The sequence below is a fragment of the Rhincodon typus genome, chromosome 27 (assembly GCF_021869965.1).
Source record: "Rhincodon typus isolate 14 chromosome 27, sRhiTyp1.1, whole genome shotgun sequence".
NCBI lineage: Eukaryota > Metazoa > Chordata > Chondrichthyes > Orectolobiformes > Rhincodontidae > Rhincodon > Rhincodon typus.
Window position 1 is genome coordinate 43,930,626 of NC_063358.1, and position 27,890 is coordinate 43,958,515.

The 27,890-nt window shown below is 41.2% G+C and overlaps 1 protein-coding gene across 1 annotated transcript in view; it reads left to right on the forward strand.

The window, feature by feature from the left end:
* LOC109918735 (nuclear GTPase SLIP-GC-like) overlaps positions 1-27,445 on the forward strand; it is a 140,931-nt gene extending 113,486 nt beyond the window's left edge. The window contains exons 11-18 of the mRNA XM_048612969.1: positions 248-375; positions 584-757; positions 1,443-1,603; positions 4,451-4,601; positions 14,377-14,485; positions 19,245-19,378; positions 23,520-23,607; positions 23,694-27,445. Coding sequence (XP_048468926.1) covers positions 248-375; positions 584-757; positions 1,443-1,603; positions 4,451-4,601; positions 14,377-14,485; positions 19,245-19,378; positions 23,520-23,607; positions 23,694-23,764 — 1,016 coding nt within the window. The 3' untranslated portion in view covers positions 23,765-27,445. The remainder of the gene's footprint in view (positions 1-247; positions 376-583; positions 758-1,442; positions 1,604-4,450; positions 4,602-14,376; positions 14,486-19,244; positions 19,379-23,519; positions 23,608-23,693) is intronic.
* The last annotated feature ends 445 nt before the right edge of the window (positions 27,446-27,890 follow it).

A 27,890-nucleotide genomic window follows, 5' to 3' on the forward strand; every position in this document is an offset into this window, starting at 1 on the left:
GGATGAACATAGCAGGCCGAGCAGGAAAGCTGACGTTTCGGGCCTAGCATTTCTGAAGAAGGGTCTAGGCCCGAAACGTCAGCTTTCCTGCTCGGCCTGCTATGTTCATCCAGCTCTACACCTTGTTATCTCAGATTCTCCAGCATCTGCAGTTCCTACTATGTCTGAAACAATTTTAACTCTAATATTTTGCAGGTTTCTCATGTGATCAGTACAACACCTCTTGTGTTTCTTGTGTCATTTTTAGAAATACCAAGTCTGAGAAAACACATCATCAACTTGTATTTGAAAGAAAGAAAGAAAGTGGTGTATATCTATGTGTCTGAAGTATGGGGGATGCTGTTCCTTCTTACATCACTCAACCAAAATAAAGAGGTATTTATAATTAAACCTCAGCACACTGAACTCCACAGCCCCAAATCCCAAAAACCTCTCGACACTCAATCCTGCCTATCAGACACTACTTTAATTCTCTAAAACTGATAAATCTTGGAAAAACCTTTTAAAGCCAATTTTTGTGCATTATTTTGATCAAAATTTACAATAACCTGACTGGTTTCTGAATCATTACACATATTTCCAGAATGACATCCTGAAAAGCAGATTCAACATCATTAGTAAAGATTTGCAGAAGGGATTGGAAGCTTTTAGTGAACATCTGGAGGCTGCCTGCAAAACTCTGCAGGATTATCTCAAAGGCGGAGTTCAGGAAGCTGAGAAAACATGTGTGCAAGTCATTAAACAATGTACAGAGCTGGTAGGTACACCATGTAAAATAAAGTGGGACTAGCAGCAGTGTTTGTACCTTGCATTGATGATTTCAATATATGATTTTATTTTATTGATGTTGCCAGCATTAATTACCAAACTAGGAATAAATTTCTGCATGTTCCAAATCACAGTGACCCATATTCTCTCTATTTCATGTTGGTTAACCAATCCTCCATCCTTTCTAATATATCGCCCAATACTCAGTTCTGAAGTTGTGTAATAACCTATCATATGACTGTTTATTGAATGCATTTGGAAATAGAAATACACGATTCTACTGTTTTGCCTTTACCTACCTCATTTATTATGTCATCAAAGACTGTTAATAAATTATTAATAAAATTGAGATCATGGCTGACCTATCTTACCTGCACCTTGCTACATTATCCTGACATTGCATAATTCTCTTAATATCCAAAACACTATCCACTTCTGTTTTGAGCTTCGACATATTTCCAATTGAAAAGCTCTGATCTTAGTGCACACTTTTTGCTTTCAGTTGGAATGGATCCAGCCATTCCTGACATAGGAACATAAGTAGACCATTCAGCCCATTGAGCCTGCCTCACCAACATAATTTAGTAACCATTAAATAAAGGGATTGTACAGCATAAGGGAAACATTGGCTTGAAAAACACTGTACATATGTATTGAAATTATGGTTTTTGTAGCCAGGTGTGAAAAATTACCAAGGTTTCCACAGGACACTGAAGGCAATATGTAGGAATTATGGGGTATACAACTCAGCCAAGTTTGGGCCATTCAACATTAACTATGATCTGTCAAAGCCCCTCTACCAGAAGATTGATCAATTTTCTGAAAGAATCTTACAGTAAGTATCCTACTGTAAAATAATCAGAGGTGAGTTGTGACCAACCAATAATCATTAACCATCTGGTAACTTTAAGCATCATATTTCCTTGTTTAGTAAATGCAGTTCAAAGCCCAATTAGTTGATGATATTTTTAATAGTTTATTTTCACTAATGTAGAGATCTTGCTTGTGGTGCTTTCACTAACCCTGATGCTCAACAGAACAAGCTGTTGAGTCCTATACCATTTAAATAATACTCTGAATATTTTCTCTGACTGACTGACTCTGTGCTTCCTGAGAAGTTAGAGAATGGTATTCTCCTTACATTGTTACGTTTGTGCCCTTCCCCACCACTAATGTTAGATTAATCGGCTTATTGTCCAGTCTTGAACGAAGAGCGTGGATTTTTACCACTGAAGTGGGTAGTAGGAGCTGGAAAAATTCCCAGCTTTGCTGGCCTGACTCTGAAAAATATGCTCACAAAAACAGGATTTTGATGCTGGGGTGAGGGGTGGTTGTAAATGTGGGCTGACCTGGAAAAGACATTGGACTTTAGGGAATGCTCACTGCGCATTGTACAATGTTCAGCACCATTCACAACCCATCAGATACTAAAGCAGTTCATGTTCAAATGTGTCAAGATCCGGACATTATCCAGGCTTAGGCTGACAAGTGACAAGCAACATTCGCACCACATAAGTACTAGGTAATTGCCATCTTCAATAACAGACAATCTAACCACTACCCTTTAACTTTCAATGGTATTGTTATGAATCCCCCACTGTCAACTTCCTAGGGATTACCATTGACCAGAAATTCAACTGGACTTGCCATATAGATATAGTAGCTACAAGAGCAAGACAGAGTCTAGGAATCCTGTAGTGAGTAATTCATAGAATCCCTACAGTGAAAAAACAGGCTATTTGGCCCATTAAATCCACACCAACCCTCCAAAAAGCATCCCACTCAGACCCACTTCCCCTGCCCTTTAATCTCACATTTACTAGAGGTAATCCACCTAGCCTGCACATCCCTGGACACTACGAGCAAAACAGCATGACCAATTCACCTAACCCACACACTTTTGGACTGTGGGAGGAAACCAGAGCACCCAGAGGAAACACAGACAGTCACCCGAGGCTAGAATTGAACCTGGGTCCCTAGCGCTGTGAGGCAACAGTGTTAACTACTCAGCCACTGTGCTACCTCAGTGACATTCATCTCCTGACTCCCCAAAGCCTTCCCACCATCTACAAGACAAGTCAGGAGCATGATGGAATACTCCCCACTTGCCTGGATAGGTGCAACTGCAACAACAAGCTTGACACTATCCAGGACAAAGCACTCCACTTGATTGGCACGGAGTCCACAAGCATCTGCTCCCTCCATCACTTATGCTCAGTAACAGCTGTGTGTACTAACTACAAGATACATTGCAGAAAATGACCAGGGCTCCTTAGACAGCCCTTCCAAACCCACAACCACTTCCACCTAGAAGGACAAGGGCAGCAGATACATGAAGACACCACCAACTGTAAGTTGCCCTCCAAACTATTCACCGACTTGACCTAAAAATATATTGCCATCCCTTCATTGACTCTGGGTCAAAATCCTAGAATTCCCTCCAAAAGGGTATTGTTGGTCTGCCTACTGCACATGGACTACAGCAGTTCAAGAAGATGGCTCACTAACACCTTCTCAATGGCAACTAAGGATGAGCCATAAATGGTGGCCAGCCAGTGATACTGACATTCCATGAGACAATAAAAAGAAAGGGGAAACCGTATGCAGTGACAAAGAGACAGCAACAGGAGGACACAAATTTAAGGTAATTGACAAAAGAACTAGAGGCAACATTGGGTCTGTTTTCATTAAACAACAACATCCATTTATTCAACACGTCTGACATAGTAAAATGGTCCAAGGAGAATTATCAAAAACTTGGAGACTGAGCTACATGAAGAAAGTATTAGAGCAAGTCAGCAAAGATTTGATCAAACAGATAAATTTTAATGAGTGTTTGAAGAAGAGGGAGGAAGAGAAGGACAAAATTTCAGCTTTGAGGCCTTGGCAGCTGGAAGCATGGCTGTTTACAGTGGATGCCCAGATCAGCAGTGAAGATGCGCAAGCATCATGGAAAATTGTCAGCCTGCAGGAGATCAAGGAGATAGGGTGCATCAGGTTCATGGGGCACTTTTAAAACTCAGGCAATTCCAGACTGAAAGCTGATGTAGGTCAGTGAGCATATGGTGATAGGTGAATTGGACTTGGTGTAAATTAGACTTTGGATGAGTTAACGTTTGTGGAGAATGTTGTGTTCCGAAATGCACTGTCTGACAACTAGGTCCAACAATAACTTAAATACTTGAGGAAAGAAGGAGGGAATAGGACCAATTGGACAGCTTTTTCAAGAGTCAACATGACATGATGGAACAAGTGTCTTCTTCCTGTGCTGTGTTATACTACCATTCTATAATATCACAATTATTCCAGGTTCATGGACAAACAGGGATCATGCTCCAGAAGCTTTCATTTGGCAATGGTGCAAGGTTTTGACAATGACCTTCTGCTGGGCCTTTCCATAGGAAATGAAGAAGTCGGAGGCCTACAAATAACTTGCTTTGCCCCAGACTGATCAATGCTGGTCTGCCGTACTGGTTCACAGCCTAATAGTTACAAATGTCTCTGTCTCTATGTCTCCTCCACCTGTCTCTGTCCCCACTCTTCCCCTCTTCTGAAATGGGACTGGTTCAAGGTGATTCTGGTCTTTCAGTCTGAAGTTGCAAGGAATGAGAAAATTGCAAATGTTTAATTTTTGTGGGAATAGACTTTCTGATGACTTCATATATCCTACTTTGTTCAATAGGTTTAACAAAGGTAGAAGAACTTCAATGAAAGGACAATTTAATAAAATTAAATTATCGTTGACAAACATCATTGATGAGCCTCTGCCCACGAAATCTACTGCAGAAAATACATGGCTTTGGAAATGCCGACAAAATTTCATGAAAACTGAGGTAAGTGGAAGTTGATAGTCACGTGGTAGTGACAGTTATTTTATACAATCTGCACAAAAACAAAGTTGCTGGAAAAGCTCAGCAAGTCTGGCAGCATCTGTGAAGGAGAAAACAGAGTTAACTTGAGTTCTGAGGAAGGGTCACCGGACCGGAAACATTAACTCTGTTTTCTCCTTCACAGATGCTGCCAGACCTGCTGAGCTTTTCCAGCGACTTTGTTTTTGTTCCTGATTTACAGCATCTGCAGTTCTTTTGGTTTTTATACAATCTGCAGATGTACAGAGTTCCAAAGAAGAGTCATCAGACTTGAAACATTAGCTCTGTTCCTCTCTCCACATACTGCTAGACCTGTTGAGTGTCTCAAGCACGTTCTGTTTTGATTTCAGATATAGAGAGCTTGATATTGAAAAGTTGAAGCCCATTGCATAAAAAGGATAGGGTCAGCTGAGACTAGCTGCATGATAGTTGTTCACCCATTACATCGTTCCCTGTGTTTTAGGTTGGTGGAAGGTGTACAATGGGGTTCCCCAGGAATCAATGTTAAAGACTCCAGCTTTCTTTGACATATTGTGACAGCATGGGAGAATTAAGCACAAATTTAAAATTTGCTGTTGGTTTTAAAAAAAAGTCATATTATGAACTGTGAGGATTGTGATAAAGTTCATGAGGACAGGCTAGTGGAATGGGCAAATGGAATTTAATCCATGGGAGTGAAATATTCTGTGAGGATGAACAAGGAACAACAATGTAATATAAAGGGGTCAATTCTAAAGCAACAACAGGAGGAAAGGGAGCTGGTGTGTATTCATTAAACATGGCTGGATTCTGGGCCTTATGATTGGAGATCAGGAAGTTCTAAAACACTGATTTGGAATTAATTGACATATTGTTATCAATTTTTGCATGACTGCGTAAAGTTCGATGAGGGATTCTCAAATCATGGGCTGCAACTTCTTACAGGGTCACAGAAGTCACATTTGGTGTTGTGAGCACACCTCTGATGCACCAATGCAGTTGTACTCTACATCCTATTAATAAACCTGAAAATATTCTATAGTTTATTAACTGCTGTCTCCATCTGTCATGCCACCTTCAATAACCTGTGCACATATATACCAGGAACCTCTGCTCCTGCACCCCCTTTAGAATTGTCCTCCATATTTTGTATGATCTTTCAGTGTTCTTCTGACTAAAGTGCATCACCTCACACTTCTCTGCATTGAATCTCACTTGCCACCTTTTGGCCCATTCCACCAAGTTGTTAATATCCTTTTGAAGTTCTGCATTGTCCTGTTCACAGTTTACAATTTGTCCAAATTTTGTGTAATCTGAAAACTTTGAAATTGTCTCCTGCACACCACAAATTAGGCCACTAATATCCCCTTAAATATTTGCTGCTGCATCTCTATTAACCTATCCCTTTAACCTAAATCACCAGTTCACTTTTGCTAGCTCTGCTTTCATGTCTTCATTTTTGCCCTTGTTAAATTCAAAGTAGTAGTCTTGGAACCAAACTTCTCTCCTTTAAATGCGTGTAAAATTCATTCATATTATGGTCACATTTCCCAGGGTGCTTTTACTATGATGTCTAAATAATCCTATCTGGTCAAAACCTGGTCCAGTACAGCCTGGTTGGTGCCACAACATGCTAAGACATTTAGAGATAGTGAGAACTGCCGATGCTGGAATCTGAGCTAACACAGTGTGGAGCTGGAGGAACACAGCAGACCAGGCAGCATCAGAGGAGCAGGAAAGCTGACATTTCAGGTCGAGGCCCTTCTTCAGAAATAATGTTTTTGGAACAATGAGTTCCCCCTCTAGATTACTTTGTCCAATCTGATTTTTCCAGTCTATGTAAAGGTGAAACTCCCCCTTGATAATAGTTGTACCCCTTTTGACAATCTTCCATTATTTGTTCCTTGATACCTTGTCCTACAATATGGTTACTGTTAGGGGTTCTGTACACAACTGCCACAGGATGCCTCTTTCTTTACATTGCTCATTTTTCTCCAGACGCTTCTATATCCTGGTTTCCTGTCTATTGTGCTGATGTCATCTGCTCCACACTTGCCTAGCCTCCTGACCATCCTGAATATCACATAATCTTTAATATTGAGATCCCAATCTAGGTCACCCTACAACCATGTCTCATGTCATGTACACTAGACCATACTTATTCATCTCAATTTATACCACAAGTTCATCTGTTTTGTTTTGACCCAGGTAATGTTTGGGTACCTGGGTTCAAATCCTGCCACGGCAGATAGTGGAATTTGAATTTAATAAATATCTGGAATTAAGAATCTAATGATGACCATGAACCCATTGTCGATTGTTGGAAAAAGCCGTCGGGTCCACTAATGGCCGTTATTGAAGGAAACTACCATCCTTACCCAGTCTGGCCTACATGTGACTCCAGACCCACAGCAATGTGGTTGACTCATAACTGCCCTCCGGGCAATTAGGGATGGACAATAAATACTGGCTTAGCCAGTGACACCCTCATCCTGTGAGCGAATAAAGAAAAAAATATGAATAAAGAATATTATGTATATTCAAATACAGTGCCTTAATTTTTATCCTTTTATTATTTTTGTAACCTGTAATCTTATCTGTTGTTTTGTTCTTAGGTCTGTATTCTTCCCTGCATTCTTCTATATTCTATCCCCTCCTGCTATTGTCTGTTTACCATCATTTCTTTCCTCTGTTGGTTTTTACCCACTCTCATTCACCACATTTGGGCCCTTGCAGCCATTACTTAGTTTAAAACCCGCTCTACATATGCAGCTTACAAGAACACCTGTCCCAGTATGGTTCAGAAATGGACCGTCCCACAAAACTGGAACCCAGTTCTCCCATACCAGTCTTTCAGCCACGTACTTATCTCTGTAACTTTCTATACCCTATGTCAATTTGCACCTGGATCAATTAATAATCTAGAAATTAATACCTTTGAAGTTCTGCTACTTAATTTGGTGCCAAACTCCACATTCTGGCTGTGCAGAACCTCCTTTGTAGTTCTGCCTATGTCATTGGTGCTTCCATGGACCATGACAACTGGATCTTACCGCTCCCACTGCAAGTTCTTCTCCAGGGAAGATATCCTGAACCTTGACACTAGGCAGAGAACACAGCATTTGGACTCGTGCTCTTAGTTGCAGAGAACAGTGTCCACCTTCACCACCACCACCACTATCCCCACCCTGACTACGATGTCCCCAACTACCACTACATTCCTTTTGGCTCCTCTGATTGAATGGCTTCCTGTACTGTCATGCTGTGACCATTTAGCTCAAGAATCCCACAACCCCTGCTCTCAACTAAACATGCTGAGAGAACTTAAAACCTTTTAGAAAATTGCAGAGGCGGACACCTGCACTCCTGATATCAGAGTTCCCTTACTTGACTCACTTGCAGTCACACCCTCCTGTCCCTGTCCCTGACCACTGACCATATCGGAACACCCTATCTGAAGAGGTGTGACTGCCTCCATGTACAGTGAATCCAGGTAACTTTCCAGTCCCTGATGCATCAAGTGTCTATAATTCAGCCTCTAGCTTATCAACTCGACATTGAAGCTGCTTGAACTTCAAACATTTGCTGCAGATTTTTTGCCCTGGATCACATTAGTATCCTAGTAACTATGCCTCACTGGTATGCCAACTGCAGCCACTCTTCCCAGTCTGTTTCACACCAATGCTGACTGCAAACCACTCTTTCCAGTCTGCTTCACAGTGATGTTGACTGCAGGCTACTCTTGCTGTACTGTTTCATTGTGGTGCTGACTGGAGGCCATTCTTCCCCATTCACAGGTCTGCCATTTTTATTGGCCAATTTGTATGCCCCTTTATTGGATCTAATGCTATCCCCAATTTCTCTTGTTTGCCATGGTTGAGCCCCGTTTCTCATTTTATTTTCATAAAATTCAGGAATGAAAATTGTTGCATTTCCTCCATGCTCCCTTTAAGCTTTTGCCATTGCCTATCCATTATCATCTTTTTAATAAAGTTCCCCAACTAATCATAGCCAGCACACACTTCATACTATTGAGGTTCCTTTATTTAGATTCAGGACCTGAGTCTCAGAATCAGCTACATTATTCTCCACCTTAAAAAAAAACTATCATATTGTTATCACCCTTTCCCCAAAGGGCCTTGCACAGTTAGATTGCCAATTATTTCTTTCTCAGTTTTGTATGTTTCAATAAGATCACCTCATTCTTCTAAATTCTAATGAGTACAGGTCCAACCTACTCAAAGTACATCATGTAGGACTGAGATGAGAAGACATTTCTTTGCCTAGAGAGTGGTGTATTTGTGGGATTGTCTGTCACAGAATGCAGTTGAGACAAAAACATTGAATGTTTTCAAGAACAATTTAGATATAGTTCTTAGGACTAAGGTAGGGTATGGGGAGCAAGCAGGAACAGTGTACAGAGTTGGATGATCAGCCGCAAACATATTGAATGGCAGAGTGGGCTCAAATGGACAAATTGCCTACTCCTGCTCCTATTTTCTATGTTTCTAACCTCTTGTTATAAAACAGTCCCTCCATGCCAGTATATTTTTTACCTTAGATAGAGGCCCAAGTGTTCCAGTTGTGGTCTGACCAGTGTCTTGTATAGTTTTAGTAAAATCTCACTACTTTTATATTCTATTCTATTTGAAATAAAGGGCAACATTCCATTTGCTTTCCCTATTACCCACTGAACTTGGATTTTTGTGATTCAAGCATGAGGTTGCCCAAATCTCTGTTCTGTAGCTTTCTGTAGTCCTTCTCCATTTAAATAATATTCAGCTCCTCTTCTTCCTGCCAAAATGCATAATCTCACATTTTCCCACATTATATTCCAACTGCCAAATTTTGGCACTCACTCAACCTGTCTGTATCTTTCTGCACTTCTAGTCATCCTAGCAACTTTTTTGTCATCTGCAAACATCTGCCAGTGTGCATTCACTTTTCTCATCTAAGTCATTAATATTCATTGAAAATAATTGTTGCCCCAGAACTGATCCCTGTGGCACTCATCTAAATACAAATGGCTATACCCCTTATCCCAAATCTGTCTCTTCTATCAGTTAGCAATACTCTATCCAAGCAAATATACTACTCCAATACCATGGGCTCTTATTAAATAGCCAAATATGTGGTACCTTAATAACGAAATGAGATGCTACTAAAAAGAACATAAGAACAAGGAACAGGAGTAGGCCATCTGCCCCTTCAAGCGTGCTCTGCCACTCAATACAATCATGGCTGATCTTTTTGTGGCCTCAGCTCCACTTACCTACCCTCTCATCATAAATCTTAATTCCCTTTCTGTTCAAAAACTTATCTATCTTAGCTTTAAAAACATTCCATGAGGAAGCCTCAACTATGCCGCTGAGCAGGGAATTCCAGAGATTCACCACCCTTTGGGTGAAGAAGTACCTCCTCAATTCAGTCCTAAACAATCTTCCCCTAATTTTGAGGCTATGCCCTCATGTTCTAGTTTCACCTGCCAGTGGAAACCTCCTCCCTGCTTCTATTCTATCTATTCCCTTCATAATTTTATATGATTCTATAAGATTCCCTCTCATTCTTCTAAATTCCAATGAATATAGTCCCAGTCTACTCGGCCTCCCCTCATGAGCCAACCCTATCAACTCCAGAATCAACCTATTGAATCTCTCTGCACCCCCTCCAGTGCCAGCACATCCTTCCTCAAGTAAGGAGACCAGAACTGTACACAGTACTCCAGGTGTGGCCTCACCAGCACCCTTACAGATGTAACATAACCTCCTTGCTTTTAAACTCAATCTAGCAATGAAGGACAAGATTCCATTTGCCTTCTCAATTACCTGTTGCACCTACAAACCAATCTTCTGCAATTCATGCACAAGGACATCCAGGTCCGTCTGCACAGCAGCATGCTGCAATTGTTTACCGTTCAAATAATAGTCCTTTTTACTGTTATTCCTACCAAAATGGATGACTTCACATTAATCAACATTGTACTCCATTTGCAAGACCTTTGCCCACTCTCTTAAATTATCTTTATCCCTCTATGAACTTTCAGAATCCTCTGCATGCTTTGCTCCACCACTCACCTCAGTGTCACCGCAAACTTTGACATACTACATATGGTCCCCAACTCCAAATCATCTATGTAAATTGTAAACAATTGCAGTGCCAACACCAATCCCTGAGGCACACCACTAGTCACTGATCGCCAACCAGAAAAGCACTCATTTATCCCCACTCTTTGCTTCCTGTTAATTAACCAATCCTCCATCCATGCTAACACATTGCCCGTAATACTGTGCCACTTTATCTTATGCAGCAGCCTTTTGTGCGGCACCTTATCGAATTCCTTTTAGAAATGTAGATACACCACATCTACTGGGGTCCCCATTGCCAATGCACTCAATGTCTTCATAGAATTCTAGTAAATTAATTAAACGTGACCTGTCCTTCATGAACCCATGCTGCATCTCCCCAATGGGACAATCCCTATCTAGATGTCTTGCTATTTCTTCCTTGATGATAGATTCAAGCATTTTCCCCACTACAGAAGTTAAACTAACTGGCCTATTATTCCCCATCTTTTGTCTACCTCCTTTTTTAAACAGTGGCATCATATTTGCTATTTTCTAATCTGTTGGAACTGCCCCAAACTCCAGCAAATTTTGGAAAATTACCATGAGCACATTTGCTATTTCTCCCATCACCTCTTCTAGTACCCTAGGATGCATTCCATCAGGGCCAGACACTTGTCTACCTTTGCCCAACACTATCTCTTTAGTGATAATGATTGTGTCTGGGTCCTCACCTACCTTAGTCTTCTTGTCATCAATGACTAGCATGTCATTCATGTCCTCCACGGTGAAGACCAACACAAAATACCTGTTCAATGCCTGGGCTATTTCCTCATTTCCCATTATTAAATCTCCCTTCTCATCCTCTAAAGGACTAATGTTTACCTTAGCCACGCTTTCATTTTATATATTTGTAGCAAAATTTGCTATCTGCCTTTATATTCTGAGCTAGTTTACTTTCATAGTCTACCTTACTTTTCTTTACAGCTTTATTTCTGACTTTCTGTTGACCTTTAAAGTTTTCCCAGTCTTCTAAGTTTCCCACTAGTCTTTACCACTTTGTATGCTTTATCCTTCAATTTGATAGCCTCCCTTATTTCCTCAGACATCCATGGCTGATTACCCTTTTTTCTACAGTCCTTCCTTTTCACTGGTATATAGTTTTGCTGAGCACTTTGAAAAATTACTTTGAAAGTCCTCCACTGTTCCTCACCTGTGCCACCATAAAGACTTTGCTTCCAGTCTACTTCAGCCAACTCCTCCCTCATCCTTTTGTAGTCTCATTTGTTTAAGCACAGGACCCTGGTATTGGATTTTATCTTCTCACTTTTCATCTGTATTCTAAATTCAACCACACTGTGTTCGTTCCTTCCAAGAGGATCCCTAACTATGAGACTATTAATTATTCCTGTCTCATTATGCAGGACCAGATCTAGGATAGCTTGCTCTCTCATCGGTTCCATTACATACCGTTCAAGAAAACTATCGCAGATACATTCAATGAACTCCTCCTCAAGGCTGCCTTGAGTGATCTGGTTCGATCCCCCCTGATAATTGCCATACCATTTTTACAGGCATTAGTTATTTCTTCATTTATTGCCTGCCCCAATGTGATGTTATGATTTGGTGGCCTATAGACTACATCTATCAGTGACTTTTTCTTCGTAAAATTTCAAATTTCCACCCAAATGGATTCAACCTTATTCTGCATAGCACCTATATCATCTCTGATTGCTGCCCTGATGTCTTCCTTAAATATCAGAGCTACACCACCTATCTTACCTTCCTGTCTGTCCTTCCAAATAGTCTGATATCCCTGGATATTTACTTCCCAGTCATGACCATCCTGCAACCATGTCTCCGTAATGGCTGCTAAATCAAACTCATTCATGATGATTTGTGCTGCTAATTCATCTACCTTATTTTGAATGCTATGAGCATTCAGGTAAAGTGCCTTTATGCTAGTTTTTAATGCCTTCTTTTTGAATTCCAGCATTTCCATTAATAATATCTCCTGAGGTTTCCTTCCTTTTAACTTTTTTCATAGTCTGCAATGTAGTTAAATCCTCCCGCACACATTAACCTGCTGCTTTCTTTTCTATTTATGATTATACTTCCTATCATTTTCCCCTTCCCTTCACTCACCCCCCCCCCAGTCCACTAGTTTAAAGTGACCACCCTATTTATCCTTTTCTCTGGAACAATGGTTCCAGATCGGTTCAGGTGGAGACCTTCCCAATGGTACAGATCCCACCTGTTCCAAAACTGATGCAAATGCCCCATGAAATGGAACACCACTTTCCCACCTCCCTTAGCCATGTATTTCCTGCCCAAGAAACAAAACATCCACGTACTTCTCCCCCTCCCAGATGTGTCAGTGTTTGAAGCTCAGATTCAAACTCATCAATTTAGGACAGCACGGTGGCTCAGTGGTTAGTACTGCTGCCTCACAGCATCAGGGACCCAAGTTTGATCCCATGCTCAGGCAACTGTGTGTGTGTGGAGTTTGCATGTTCTCCCCATGTTTGCGGGGGTTTCCTCCAGGTGCTCCGGTTTCCTCCCACAGTCCAAAGATGTGCAGGCTAGGTGGATTGGATAGGCTAAATTGCCCCTAGTGTTCAGGGATGTCTAGATTAAGTGGGTTATTGGGGCCTGGGTCAGGGTGGGATGCTCTGAGGTTTAGTGTGGACTCATTGGGCCGAAGGGCCTGTTCCCACACTGTAGGGGATTCTGTGAACTCTGAACCGAAGCTCCTTGAGCAAACAATACATGCTGCAAATGTGGTCACGGCAGCTCACAATGGAAACTGTCAGCTCCTACATCATGCAGCTCCAGCACTTCACCTGCCCAGCCTTCTCCACTTAAAAGTAGTTATCTGTTAATTTACATAAATTTACTAATGAGTTAATTAATTTATTAATACTTCTTTGCTGTGTTCTTTTTCAAATTTAGTGCAGATTTCCTACAGCCAATCAGGTCACAGCTTCCCTGTGACATCACTCGTTTTTTTTCCCCACGGCTACAATATTCCCCAAGCTGTTAGTTTTATACTCATCCTGTGCTGCAGCTCCATCCTCCAACTGTTCCCTGCAGACTACGCCATCTCTAGTCTGTCAAATATATTGTAATAATACCTCTGTATTTATATTGTGCTTGTTAATGTCGTTTTAAGGATTGCGTAGTTCTGTACACTGACAACTTATGCCCGCTCACTAATTGGAAGACGCTTTAACTATTGTAATATGAGAGATTGGTTGTGTTTTTTCTCCCACCTTTGGGTTCAGAAAACCTGGCAGTGAAACATGATAGGAAGGGATTTTACTGCAGGGACTCCTGTCCCTAATAAGTACTGATCAAAACTACGATTGCAAGGTCTTGTGCTGTTGGTTTCCTCTCGACAGTGGAAAATAGAAGAGAAGAATGTTCATGTGAATGTTTTGTTGTTGATAGTGGTAGGACCTTCAAAACCCCCCGCTTTTGGGGTTTTCACTCAGAGCCAAACTCCCCACAAGTATCTGACCTTGTATGTGATGTAATATCAGCAAAATAAAGCAGTCTTTATTTTGAATGAAACACATTATTGCTGGCAAATTGAAACAGAAACTATGAACTATTTGTACACATACAAGCTACAAGTAATGTCTTACACCTAACAGGATATACAATGTGATATTAATAACCTTTAAATTTTGTTACAGCTCACTGCATTATTAAACGACCTGACAAGACAGATAATTGACAGGAAGCAGCATATTTATAATGCAGCTGTGTTGTCTGTTCAACATTCAATGAAACCAGCATACGAAGGTATTGTCCATTTTAAAACAGCTGACTTTGCCAGCATTGAGACAGTATGATGTGTCAGATAGCTGAGGCATGACATGCCTTGGTATTGGGGGTATAGTGTGTGTTAGTCAGTAACTTCCTATCTCTAACAACACCATCTAGCCTACTCCGGATGACATTCGGTTCATTGCCATCACTGAATCTGTCACAATTAAGGTATAACCATTTGTAGAACCTGTGTAGTCTGGTTATGTCAGTATTGTGGGTACAAGAGGTCAGAGGATGGGAATTCTGAGGAGAACACAACTTCCACTATTTGGCAAAATTCTGACTTCTAGGTCACAGAATTATGCCCTTTTCTTCTCCTCCCTCTGGTTGGCCCAGTGGAACTGTTAAACAACTGGTTTTTTTTTTTAAAAAAAAGCAGAATCCCTACAGTGTGGGGACAGTCCCTTCGGCCCAACCAGTCCACATCTCCCTCAGGGCATCCCACCCAGACCCATCCCCTATAGCCCATCTAATCGACACATCCCTGAACACTATTGGCAATTGAGCATCGCCAATCCACCTAACCTGCACATCTTTGGACTGTGGGAGGAAACTGGAGCACCCGGAGGAAACCCATGCAGACACGGGGAGAATGTGCAAACTCCACACAGACAGTTGCCCGAGGGTGGAATCGAACCCAGGTCCCTGGCACTGTGAGGCAGCAGTGCTAACCACTGAGCCACTGTGCTGCCCTTCTCTTCAGCTGTCAGTAGCATTTGGCCTGCAGAGTGCCTTGCTGCACTGGGCTGTCTTTCTGGTGCTGTTCAGGATCAATGTCAATTCTGTTCAAGCTGTGACATTTAAGATAATTCCTGAAACAACCATTCGTTGCTTAGTTATGAATGGACTTGCTGGTAAAATGGTGGAGACGGGTTGACTCGAGTGGTTAGGGTCTGGAACGTACTGTCTGAGTGTGGAATCGGCAGATTGACTTCAGTGGTTAAGGTCGAGAATGTACTGTCTGACAGGTGTAGGGGAAGCAGGATCAATTGAAACATTCAAAAGGGAATTAGATGATTATCTGAAAAAGAAGCATATGCAGGATTCCAGAAACAAAGTGGGGGGAATGGCACTCAGTGATTCACACATTCAGAGAGCTACTACAGACATAAGTGGCCACCATCTACACTGTAACAATGCTGTACTTTTATAATCTTAAATAGTTATTTTCTTCTCAGGAGTCTTTCACTTTCACAATATAGGGAACAAGAGCTGCTGCATTCATTGGGAACAGACTATGGCTATGTAGGCTGTGGGTATATAGGGCTGAGAATGGGGGTGAGTTCATGGGTAAAGATTGGGGCCAGGCTGGGATTTGGGTGGAAATGCCGAGAGCAGGACCAAGAGTTTGCAGGGCTGGAGGTGGTGGTGGAAAGCTTCAGCTTTCCAACATTGGGCCAGATGAAGAAATCGAAGCTGGATGGAGGTTATGGTGGAGAAGGCAGGGGACATGACTGAATGAATGACCAGTCAAGTGAGGAGAAGGAGATGCAAGTGAGAGCATGGAAGAGGTGGAGGCTGTGTGGGTAGCGGGTTGCTTGTTAAGTTTTCTTACTGGAATGGGAGGAGTTTGGCTGAAACATGAGTGGAAAATTACTGTTTTACAAAATATTTTAAAAGCAGATTTTCTTGTTTGTGATGTATAGTCATATGAAATAGTACTGTGCTTCTTTATTGCTTTTCTATTCTGCTGGTATTGAAAGCATGTTAATTTTCTGTTCTTTTGTACATGATCATACCTGGAATGTGGACCTCACTAGTAGGGCCAGTTTTTATTGTCTATCCCTAACAGTGCTTCAGAAGGTGGTGGTAAGTTAAAATGGAGTCTCATTTGAAAACAGATTGCAAAGCACTAATGTCATCCTTACGTTGCATTGCATGTATCCAAATAGGTCAGGTCACGTTTTTAAATAAAACAAAGTGCTGGAGAAACTCTGACTCTTCATCTCTCCAGATATGCTGCCAAACTCAAGAGTTTCTCCAGCACTTTGTTTTTATTTTGCTTTCATTTGTTTTGTTGTTGGCATGTGCTTAATCAGAGGCATCTACCCAACAATGTGGGAAATTTCCCAGGTATGTTCTGTGAATAAAAAGCAGGTCAAACCCAACCCTTTCAATACCACCCCATCAGTCTATTCTCAATCATCAGTAAAGTGACAGAAGGTGTCATCAGCACTGATATCGAGCAGCACCTGCTCAGTGACGCCCAGTTTGGGTTCTGTCAGGGCCACTCAGCTCCTGACCTCATTACAGTCTTGGTTCAAACAATGACAAAAGGGCTCAATTCCAGGGGCGAGGTGAGAGTGACAGCCCTTGACATTAAGGCAGTGCTTGACTGGGTACGGCATTAAGGAACACTTGCAAAACTGGAATTAATGTGAATCGGGGGCAAACTGTCCATTGTTTGGAGTCAAACCTGACACACAAGTAGATAGTTATGGTTGTTTGCTGTCAGTCAGCTCAGCTCCAGTACCTCTCTGCAGGAGTTCCACCCATCTTCAGCTGCTCTATCAATGGACCTATCCTCCATCTTAAGGTCAGAAGTGGGGACGTTTGCCAAAGATTGCACAATGTTCAGCTCCATTTGGTGACTCCTCAGATACTGAAGCTGTCCTTGTTCAATTGCAAGAAGATTTGGATAGCCTTTAGGTTTGAACTGAAAAATGACAAGCTATGTTTGTTTCACAGTGTCATGCAATGACCGTCTCCAACAAAAAGGGAATCTCGTTCTTTGCCCTTTACCATTCAATGGCATTACCATCACTGAAACCCATCACACCATGCTGTTGTGCCAAACATGACTCCAAATTAAACTAATCCTATCTACCTACCATTGGTCCATATTCCTCCGTTCCTTGCATATTAGTGTGCTGATCTAGAAGTCCCTTAAATGCCCCTATCATATCAACCTCCACCACTATCCCTGGCAGCACATTCCAGACTACTACTACCACTGTTTAAAAAAAAAACTTGCCTCTCGCCTTAAATGCATGTCTGCTAGTATTAGATATTTCAACTCTAGAAAAAAAAGATTCTGTCAACCCTATGTATGCATCTCATAATTTTATAGACTTGTATCAAGTCTCCACTCAGCCTGTGCCGCTCCAGAGAAAACAGCCCAAGTTGTTCATTCTCACACCCTCTAATCCAGGGCTCATCCTATAAAACCTTCTCCAAAGGCTCCACATCCTTCCTGTAATGTGACGACCAGAATTGAACACAATACTCTAATTGTGACCTAACCAAAATCTCAAAGCTGCAACCTGACATCCTGACTCTTGTACTCAATTCTCCGTCTAATAAAGGCAAGCATGCCATATGCCTTTACCACCCTATCTTCTTGCATGGGCACTTTCAAGGAGCTATGGACTTGAACCCCAAGATCCCTCTGTACATTAATGCTGTTCAAGGTCCTGCCATTAATTGTATATCTTTTCTTACCATTTGATCTCTCAATGTGCAGCATTTGACACCCAGATTAAACATCATCTGCCATTTCTCCGCCCACATTTTTAGCTGATCTATATCCCACTGCATCCTTTGACAACCTTCTACATTATCCACAACTCCTCCAATCTGTAACATCTGCAAACGTATTAACTCAAACATGTACATTTTCTCAAATAATTTATATATATCACAAACAGCAGAGGTCACAGTACGGATCCCTGCACAACACCACTAGTCACAGATCTTCAGCCAGAAAAACATGCTACCCTCTGCCTTCTACAGGCAAACCAGTTCTGAATCCAAGCAGCCAAGTCACCGTGGATCATCATCTGAGCCCTTTATATCAAATCCAGTCCATGGTTATGATGGTGCCTGGGTGTCCTTGGAGAGGGAGCATGTGGTATCCACATTCCAACTCTATTTTCATGGAGTCCCTTCCCACTCTCTGTACCCCACTCTACTTTGATAGTTTGCATTGCCCATAATGAGCTTTGCTTGTAAATACTGATGGGCTACATGGGTAATTATTGGCGGTGGTTGGTGTTTAGAAAAGAAAACAAAATGGGCTTTACTTATAAATCTTTAATTGACCACATGTGTGATTACTGGTAGAGATTAATAGTTTAAAAATGAAGTCACGGTGATTTGATAGTGTGCAAGCTGTTCAGTTGTGTATAGTACACTAATGGATATAAAAATAGAAAAACTAAAGCAGAGCCAGGAGGGTTCTTGTAATTCAGTAATAGTGTCCTTGCCTCTGAACCAGGAGACCAAGGTTGAAGTCCCACCTGCTCAGAGGTGTCTTATGACATATCTGAACAGGTCTACTAAAAAAAGTAGCCCCAATGCACACCCTTTTGAGTTATTTGAAAATTATTTTGTTGTGCCTTGGTTATCCTTCAGCCAGTGTTGCACAGTAGCAGCAGTGTGTACAATCTACAAGATGCACCAGAAACTCACCAAGGATCTTCAGATAGCATCATCCAAACCATGACCTCTAATCGCCTCGAAGGACAATGACAGCAGATGCTTGAGAAATCTGCAAGATGACATTCAAGCCACTCACCATCCTGATTTAGAAATATGTCACAGTCCATCATAATCTCAAAAACCTGGAACTCCCTAGCTAGCAGCAATGGAGGTGTCCCTAGACCTCAAGAAAGGAAGTTTGAGAGTAGCTGACCATCACCTTCTCAAGGGAAATTTGGGATGGGCAATAAATTCTGATCATTTCAGTGATGGGCAAATCCTGAGAATGAAAATTATTATTTTTACATTTCAGAAGCTGCACGAAAGAAAGGTGTTGGAATTGTGCCTTTCATGCAGAGAATATTAAATGAGCATGTTGAACAACTGAAAAATAAGCTTTTCAAAGATTCAAGAGCCAGTGTGATGGAACAATTCAACAACATGAAGGTTTCTTTCAGATTCATACTGTTTTCTGGCTAGAGGTTTGCAAACATGCATGCCTCAATATAGAACACAGTACATACCCGCTGAAATACAGTGTTCCATACGGAGTAATGTACACGTACTAAAACATATGCTGTGTTCCATATTGCATAATGTACACACACTGAAATACACACTCTGCAATAGAACAAGAACAAAAAATTAGAGCACAGGAACAGGCCGTTTGGCCCTCCAAGCCTGCACCGACATGCTGCCTGTCACAACTAAAACCCCCTACCCTTCCGGGGACTGTATCCCTCTATTCCCGACCTATTCATGTATTCGTCAAGACACATTAAAAGTTACTATTGTATTTGCTTCCACTATCTCCCCTGGCAGCGAGTTCCAGGAACCTACCATCCTCTGTCAAAAACTAGCCTCGTACATCACCTTTAAACCTTGCCCCTCACACCTTAAACCTCTGCCCCCTTGTAACTGACTCTTCCACCCTGGGAAAAAAGCTTCTGATTGTCCATGCCCTTCATGATCTTGTAGACCTCTATCAGGTCACCCTTCAACCTCAGTCATTCCAGTGAGAACAAGCCAAGTTTCTCCAACCTCTCCTCGGAGCTCATGCCGTCCCAATTGTTTCTGTACCCTCTCCAAAGCCACCACATCTTTCTGGTAGTGTGGCGACCAGAACTGAATACAATATTCCAAATGCAACATAATTAACGTTCTATAATGCTGTAACATTACCTGCCAATTTTTAAACTCAGTGCTCCAGCCAATGAAGCCAAGCATGCCATATATCTTGTTGACTACCTCCTGCATTGCCACTTTCAGTGACCTGTGTACCCGTACACCCAGATCCCTCTGCCTATCAGTACTCTTAAGGGTTCTGCCATTTACTGTATATTTTCCATCTGGATTAGACTTTCTGAAGTGCACTACCTCACATTTTTCTGGATTAAACTCCATCTGCCGTCTCTCTGCCCAAGTCACCAACCAATCTATATCCAGCTGTATCCTCTGACTGTCCTCATCGCTATCCGCAATTCCACCAACCTTTGTCATCAGCAAACTTAATCAAACCAGTTACATTTTCCTCCAAATCATTTATATATATTACAAATAGCAAAAGGTCCCAACACTGATCCCTGAGGAACGCCCCTAGTCACAGCCCTCCATTCAAAAACACATCCTTCCACTGCTACCTTCTGTCTTCTATGACTGAGCCAGTTTGTTATCCATCTTGCAAGCTCACCTCTCACCCTGTGAGACTTTATCTTCTGTTTTAGTTTGCCATTAGGGACCTTGTCAAAGGCCTTACTGAAGTCCACGTGGACAACATCCACTGCCCTACTCATTGAGTTTTTTGAGGAAGTGACAAAGATGATCAATTAAGTTAGTGAGACATGACCCCCCCCTTCACAAAACCACATTGCCTCTTGCTAATACACCCACTGGTTTCCAAATGGGAGTAAATCCTGTCTCGAAGAATCCTCTCCAATAATTTCCCTACCACTGACGCAAGGCTCACCAGCCTGTAATTAGCTGGATTATTCCTGCCACCCTTCTTAAACAAAGGAACAATGTTAACTATTCTCCCGTCCTCAAGGACCTCCCCTGTAGCCAGTGAGGGTGTAAAGATTTCTCTCAAGGCCCCAATTTCCTCCCTTGCTTCTCTCAGTATTCTGAGGTATATCCCATCAAGCCCTGGGGACTTGTCTACCTTAATGTTTTTCAAGAACCCCAATACCTGCTCCCTTTTTATCTCAATGTGACCCAAACTATCTACACACCCTTCCCCCGACTCATCATCCCCAAGTCTTCTATGGTGAATACTGACAAATTACTCATTTAACACCTCGCCCATTTCTTCTGGCTTCACACAAATTTCCTTCCCTGTCCTTGAGTAGGCCAACCCTCTTGCTCTCTCATTATCCAAGGTTCCCTAAACTTGCTATGCTTATCCTTCATCCTTACAGGAACATGCCGGTGCTGAGTTACTATCAACTTACACTTGAAAGCCTCCCACATACCAGATGTTGATTCACCTTCAAACATCTGCCTCCAATCTACATTCTTCAGTTCCTGCCTAATATTGTAGTAATTAGTCTTCCCCCAATTTAGCACCTTCACTTGACAACTACACTTGTCTTTATTCATCAGTACCTTAAAGCTTACTGAATTGTGATCACTGTTCCCGAGTTGCTCCCCTACTGAGATGTCGATCACCTGGCCAGGCTCATTCCCCAATACTAGGTCTAGTATAGCCCCTCTCCTCGTTGGACTATCCACATACTGTTTCAAGAAGCCCTCCTGGATGCTCCTTACAAACTCTACTCCATCCGCACCCTATGCGATAAGTGAGTCCTAGCCAATATATGGAAAGTTAAAAATCACCCATGACAACAACAGTGTTTTTTTTGTTAAAAAAGTTGCCAAAATCTGCCTACATATCTGTTCCTCGATCTCCTGCTGGCTGTTGGGAGGCCTATAGTAAACCCCAAACATTGTGATTGCACCCTTCCTGTTCCTAAGCTTTACAACGAGGCAATATGGGTATGAGCCATCCAAGGTGTCATCCTGCAGTACAGCTGTGATATTATCCTTAATAAGTAGTGCAACCTCCCCCCCCCCCCCCCACACCTTTTATATCCCCCCTGAAACATCTGTATCCTGGAACGTTAAGCTGCCAATCCTGTCCCTCCCTTAACCAAGTCTCTGTAATAGCAACAACATCATAGTTTCGAATAATAATCCAAGCTCTAAGTTCATCTGCCTTATGTTATACTTCTCACATTGAAACAGATGCACTTCAGTTCACCAGACCCGCTTTGATCAGCAACCACACCCTGCCTGCTCTTCCTGAGTCTTACTGGTCCTATTCTCTAGTTCCCTTTCAGTCCATTCACCTTTGCCTTGGTTCTCACCCCCCTGCCAAGCTAGTTTAAATCCTGAGTGATACCAGCAAGCCTGCCAGCCAGAATGTTTGTGCTCCTCCAATTTAGATGCAATCCATCCTTCTTGTACAGGTCCCACATGCCCTGGAAGAGATCTCAATGGCCCAGATATCTGAAAGCCTCCTTCCTACACCATCTGTTTAGCCACATGTTGAACTGTACTATTTTCCCATTCCCAGCCTCACTAGCACATGGCACAGGGAGTAATCCCACGATTACAACCTTGGAGGTCCTGTTTTTTTTAAAACTTTCTACCTAACTCCCTGAAATGCTGCTGCAGGACCTTGTCCCTCATCCTACCTATGTTGTTAGTACCAATATGTACCACAACCTCTGGCTGTTCACCCTCTCCCTTCAGAAGCTTTCTGTTCCTGCAGAAACATCCTGGACCCTTGCACCAGGAAGGCAACATACCGTTGTGGAGTCTCTTTTACATGCACAGAATCGCCTCTCTGTACCCCTAACTGTAGAGCCCCCTCTAACAACTGCTCTAGTGCAGTTTGTCCTTCCCTACTTAAGAAGGGAGCCAGTCGTGGTGCCACCAGTTTGGCTGCTGCTGCTGTTACTGTTACCCCCTGACAGGTCATCCCCCACAACAGTACCAAAACGGTATACTTGTTAGAGAGGGGGACCACCACAGGGGATTCCTGCACTTGACTGCCTGCCTGCCTCTTCTAGCATACACCCATCTATCTGCCTGCACCTTCGGTGTTATCACATCTCAAACTATTGTCTATCATACTTTCCGCACCCTCATGCTCTTAAGTGCATCCAGTTACTGCTCCAACCTATCCATTCAGTCTGTGAGGAACTGCACTTAGATGCACTTCCTGCAGATGTAGTCATTCAAGACACAGGAAGCATTGCAGATCTCCCGCATCTCACAAGTGCGACACTTAACCCCACTGACTGACATTCCTATCACCAATTAAGCTGTTTGAGAAAATTTATTAAACTCTTACCTTTACTTGACAACAGCTCCTCCATAAACCACCCTCTGGAAGCAGTGACTGCATTGATGCTTCCCCACGTCAGCAAATCAGCATCACCACCCTGCCGCCCTCTTCTGGGTCTCATTAGTAATACTCATTGGTTTCTGTATCGGGTAACGTACACATATTGAAATACAGACACCAAAATACACGTTCTGTTCCATTTTGGGAATTACTGTTTCTTTTTTTTTAAATCATTTTAAGGAGAAATTGGAGGAGGAAGTCCGTGAAAGAATGAACATCATCTTGAACCTAGGTTTCTCCCAATGGTCTGGGCATAATCCTTTACCAGGTACCTGAGCACTGACTACACTTCACACGTACACTCACATTATCATTGTTTAGAACTAACCCTTCTTAAAACTTTGATTATTGCAGATTTTCAAAATGAACTCAAATGGATAAATCCAACCTGGGATGAAGTGAAAGACTCATCAGACACTGATTAACCGTTTTGGATCTTTGTTTTTTTGAAGTTAATATTGTAATAATACAGCCTTTTAAAAAAGAAAAAGTTATTTCTTATTGTTTTTGTAAAAAATTAAACTTAGTGGAAGATAGATTGTACTCTTTTCTCTGTAGTAAGTATAGCCTCTTTTAGATAGATACTAAACACAATATTCCAGCTGTAATCTCCTTATGGCCCATGAATTGTTGCTGTACCTACTTGCCTACTGTCATTGACTAGTATACAAGGTCACCTAGATCCATTTGTATATTCACACTTACCAAAACATCATTTTAAGTATTACTCTTCCTTTCTGCCTTTAACACTGAAGCGTTTAACTTCACATGTAGCCACATTGTGTTGCACCTTCCTGCACTTGGCCCATATCCCTCCAAACCTTTTCTGTTCATAAACTTATCCAAATGTCTTTTAAACATTGTAACTGTGCCTGCATTCATCACTTTCTCTGGCAGTTCATTCCATACACAAACTACTCTGTAGGAAGAAAAATTGCCCTTTTTGTTGTTTTTAAATCTTTCTCCTCTCACCTTAAAAAATATGGCCACTAGTTTTGAACTCACCCACTCTAGGGAAAAGACCTTGTCATTCACCTGATCTATGCCAATTGTGATTGTATAAACCTCAATAAAATAAAAAAATAAAACTTTAACCTCCTGCACTCAAATAATAAAATCCCAGCCTTTCTAGTGCATTTTTATATCTCAAAACCCCCCATTCCCAGCAACATCCTGGTAAATCTGTTCTGAACCCTCCCCAGTTTAATAATATCCTTCCTATAACAGAGCAACCCACACAGTGCTCCAGAAGAGGCCTGAACATACTGTACAATGTCAGCGTAACACCCCAACTCCTACACTCAAAGGCCTGAGCAATGAAAGCTGCATGCTCAACACCTTCCTAACCAACCTATGACACACATTTAAATAATTATGTACCTGAATTTCTAGGTCTCTCTGTTCTACAATACTACCGAGGGCCCTACCATTAATTGTATAAGTCCTGCCCTTGTTTGTATTACAAAAATACAATACTTCATATTTATCCAAATTAAATGCATCTGCTACCCCTCAAGCCATTGACCCAATTGATCAAGACCTCTTTGTAATCTTAGATAATGTACTTCACTGTCTGCTAAATCACCAATTTTACTGTCCTCTGCAAACTTCCTAACCATGCCTCCAATATGCTCATAAATCATTTAAATAGGTCCTGGAGATTTATCAATCCGTATGTTTTTTAAGATCTTCAGTGCTTCCTCTCCTGTAAGGAGAACTGTTTTCAAAACATCAATATTTATTTCCCCGAGTTCTCTGGCCTCCATTTCTTTCTCAACAGTAAAAAACTGAGGCAAAGTATTAATTTAATATCTCTCCTATCTCCTAAGGTGTAACACAAAGATGACTTTGATGATCTTAAGGGGGTCACTCTCTGTCTCTCTCTCTCTAGTTGCTCTATTGCTTTCAATGTATTTGTAGAATATTTTTGGATTATCTTTAACCTTATCTGCCAAGGCAGTCTCATATTGCCTCTTTGCCTTCCTGATTTCCTTTTTTAAGAATGCTCTACACTCTTTATACTCTTCAAGAGATTCAATTGATTCCAGTTGTCTATATCTAATATCTGATTTTTTTTTTTTATTCTTGAGTAGAGCCTCATTATCTTTATTCATCCATTGTTCCCTCATCTTACCAGCCTTATCTTTCAGTCTCATAGGAACATAATGCCTCTGAACTCTCATCACTTTTGAAGGCCTCCTACTTGTCAGTCACCCCTTTACCTGCGATCAGTCTACTCCAATCAATCTTTGAACATTCTTGATTCATACCCTTACAATTTACCTTACTCCAATTAAAACTTTAACTTTTATGGAGGACCTTATCCTTTTTCATAAGTATTTAAAACTAATATGATTATGATCACTAGTCCCAAAGTGTTCCCCTACTAGCCACTTTGGTCACTTTTCCTGCCTTATTTCTCAAGGTCTGCTTCTTCTCTAACAGGAACATTTTCATATTGATAAGGAAAATTTTCCTGACCGCATTTAACAAATTCCTCACCATCCAAACCTTTAACACCATGGCAGTCCTAGTCAATGTTTGGAAAATTGAATTCTTGGAAAAAGACCCACTCTCTGTCTGTCAACCGATCTCAATCCAACCCGATATATTATCCCTTATCCCATGTGCTTTAACTTTATCCTTCTCTCTTGATGGATCTCATCAAAAGCCTTCTGAAAATCTGAATACACCACATCCACATTCCTTATCTATTCTACCACTTAAATTCTCAAAAAACTTCAATAGATTTGTTAAGCATGATGTGCATTTCATAAACGCATATTGGCTGTGTCCTATTCTAGTAATGTTTTCCAAATGTTCTGTTATCAAATCTTTTATCACAGGCTCTAGCATTTTACATACTGCTAATGTTATGCTAACTAGTTGGTATTTTCTGTTTTACTCTCCCTCCCTTTTTAAATAGTGTGATAACCTTTGCCATCCTCCAATCTGTAGGAATTGCTCCAGAATCTATGGAATTTTTGGAAAATGACCAATGCATCCAACATTTCCAGGCCAATTTCCATTTGTACTCTGGGATGTAATTGTTAGGTCCTGATAATCCGTCAAACTTTAACTCAATTAATTTTCCCAGTATTATTTACTTACTTATACTGATTTCCTTCAATTCTACCCTCCCACTAGACCCTTTGTTCCCTGACTTTTCTGGGAGGCTATTTGTGATCTTTTTAATGAAGACAAAATCAAAGAGTGTGTTCAATTCTTCAGCCTTTTCTTTGTTCCCTAGCTTATAATTTCCCCATCTCCTGACTGTAAAGAACCTACATTTGTCTTTGTCAATCCTTTTCTCTTTGTGTACTTAAAGATACTTTTAGGGTCAGTTTCTATATTCCCTGCAATTTTATTCTCATGCTCTATTTTTCCTCTTGTGGTCAAACTTTTTGTCCTCTTTTGCTTAATTCCAAAGAAAACTCCTGATCCTCAGACTTGCTGCTTTTTGTCACCATTATATATATTTCCTTTTTGGGTCTAATACTGTCCATAAATTCTTTTGTAAGGCATAGTGAGTCACCTTTCCTCTTTAGACAGGAATAAAATTTGTTGAAATTCGTGCACGCATTCATTAAATATGAACCATTGCCTTTCCACCATCAACCCCTTTATCCATCATTGCCAATTCATACCTCAGACCCTCATAGTTGCCATTATTTAGATTCATGACCTTATTTTCAGATTTGACTATTTCATCTTTGTTACGAATTCTATCATATTAAGGTTGCTCCAAGATACCTCACACAACAAACCATTTGAGGCTACTACACTGATAATGTGCTGATGTGGTTTTTAAAAACAAAATATTAAGATTGCTGTAAATCTGAAATAAAACAGATTGTGTTGGAGAAATTCAACAGCACTGCAGCCTCTGTTTCTCTCCACACAATGTTAATGTTTCAAGTCTAATGTGTTTCTACTTCAGATGTGGTTTTTTTTTTAAAATTGCTTTTTTGTGTTTTTTTATTATTCCTTAGACTTGAACTGAAGCAAAATGAAACACAATGAGATGTAAAGACATGAAGCTTGGTAATGATTGAATGATTAAAAGGCCACTGGTTTTAAAGTGTTCCTGTATTTTGCTGAGAGAATGCGTGTGTTTAAATTAAAAGCATTATAGTTATAATACTGGATTTACTATGTTACTGATCAAGGGGCTGAGATGAATGAAGCAGAAACATGAATTCAAATCCCACCTCAGGAATTTTAATTCAGTTAATTGAATTAATCTGAAAGACAAAAGCTAGTCTCAGCAATGATAACCATGAAACCACCAGATTGCCTAACTGCTCATTGAATACACCAACTTCCATTAGCAAAGGAAAGTCTGCTGTCCTAACATGAGCACTTCCAGAGTAATGTGGGTGATGCTTAAGTGCTCTCTGAAATGGCCAAGCAAGCCACTCAGTTGTCAAGAAGATTTGTCATCACCTCTGAGAGGCAATTACAGGTGGGTAATACATATGGCCACACCAGTGCAGATATTAACCAACATTTTGCTGAGTTAGCTGAAATGAATTGAGGAGGAAAAACAGT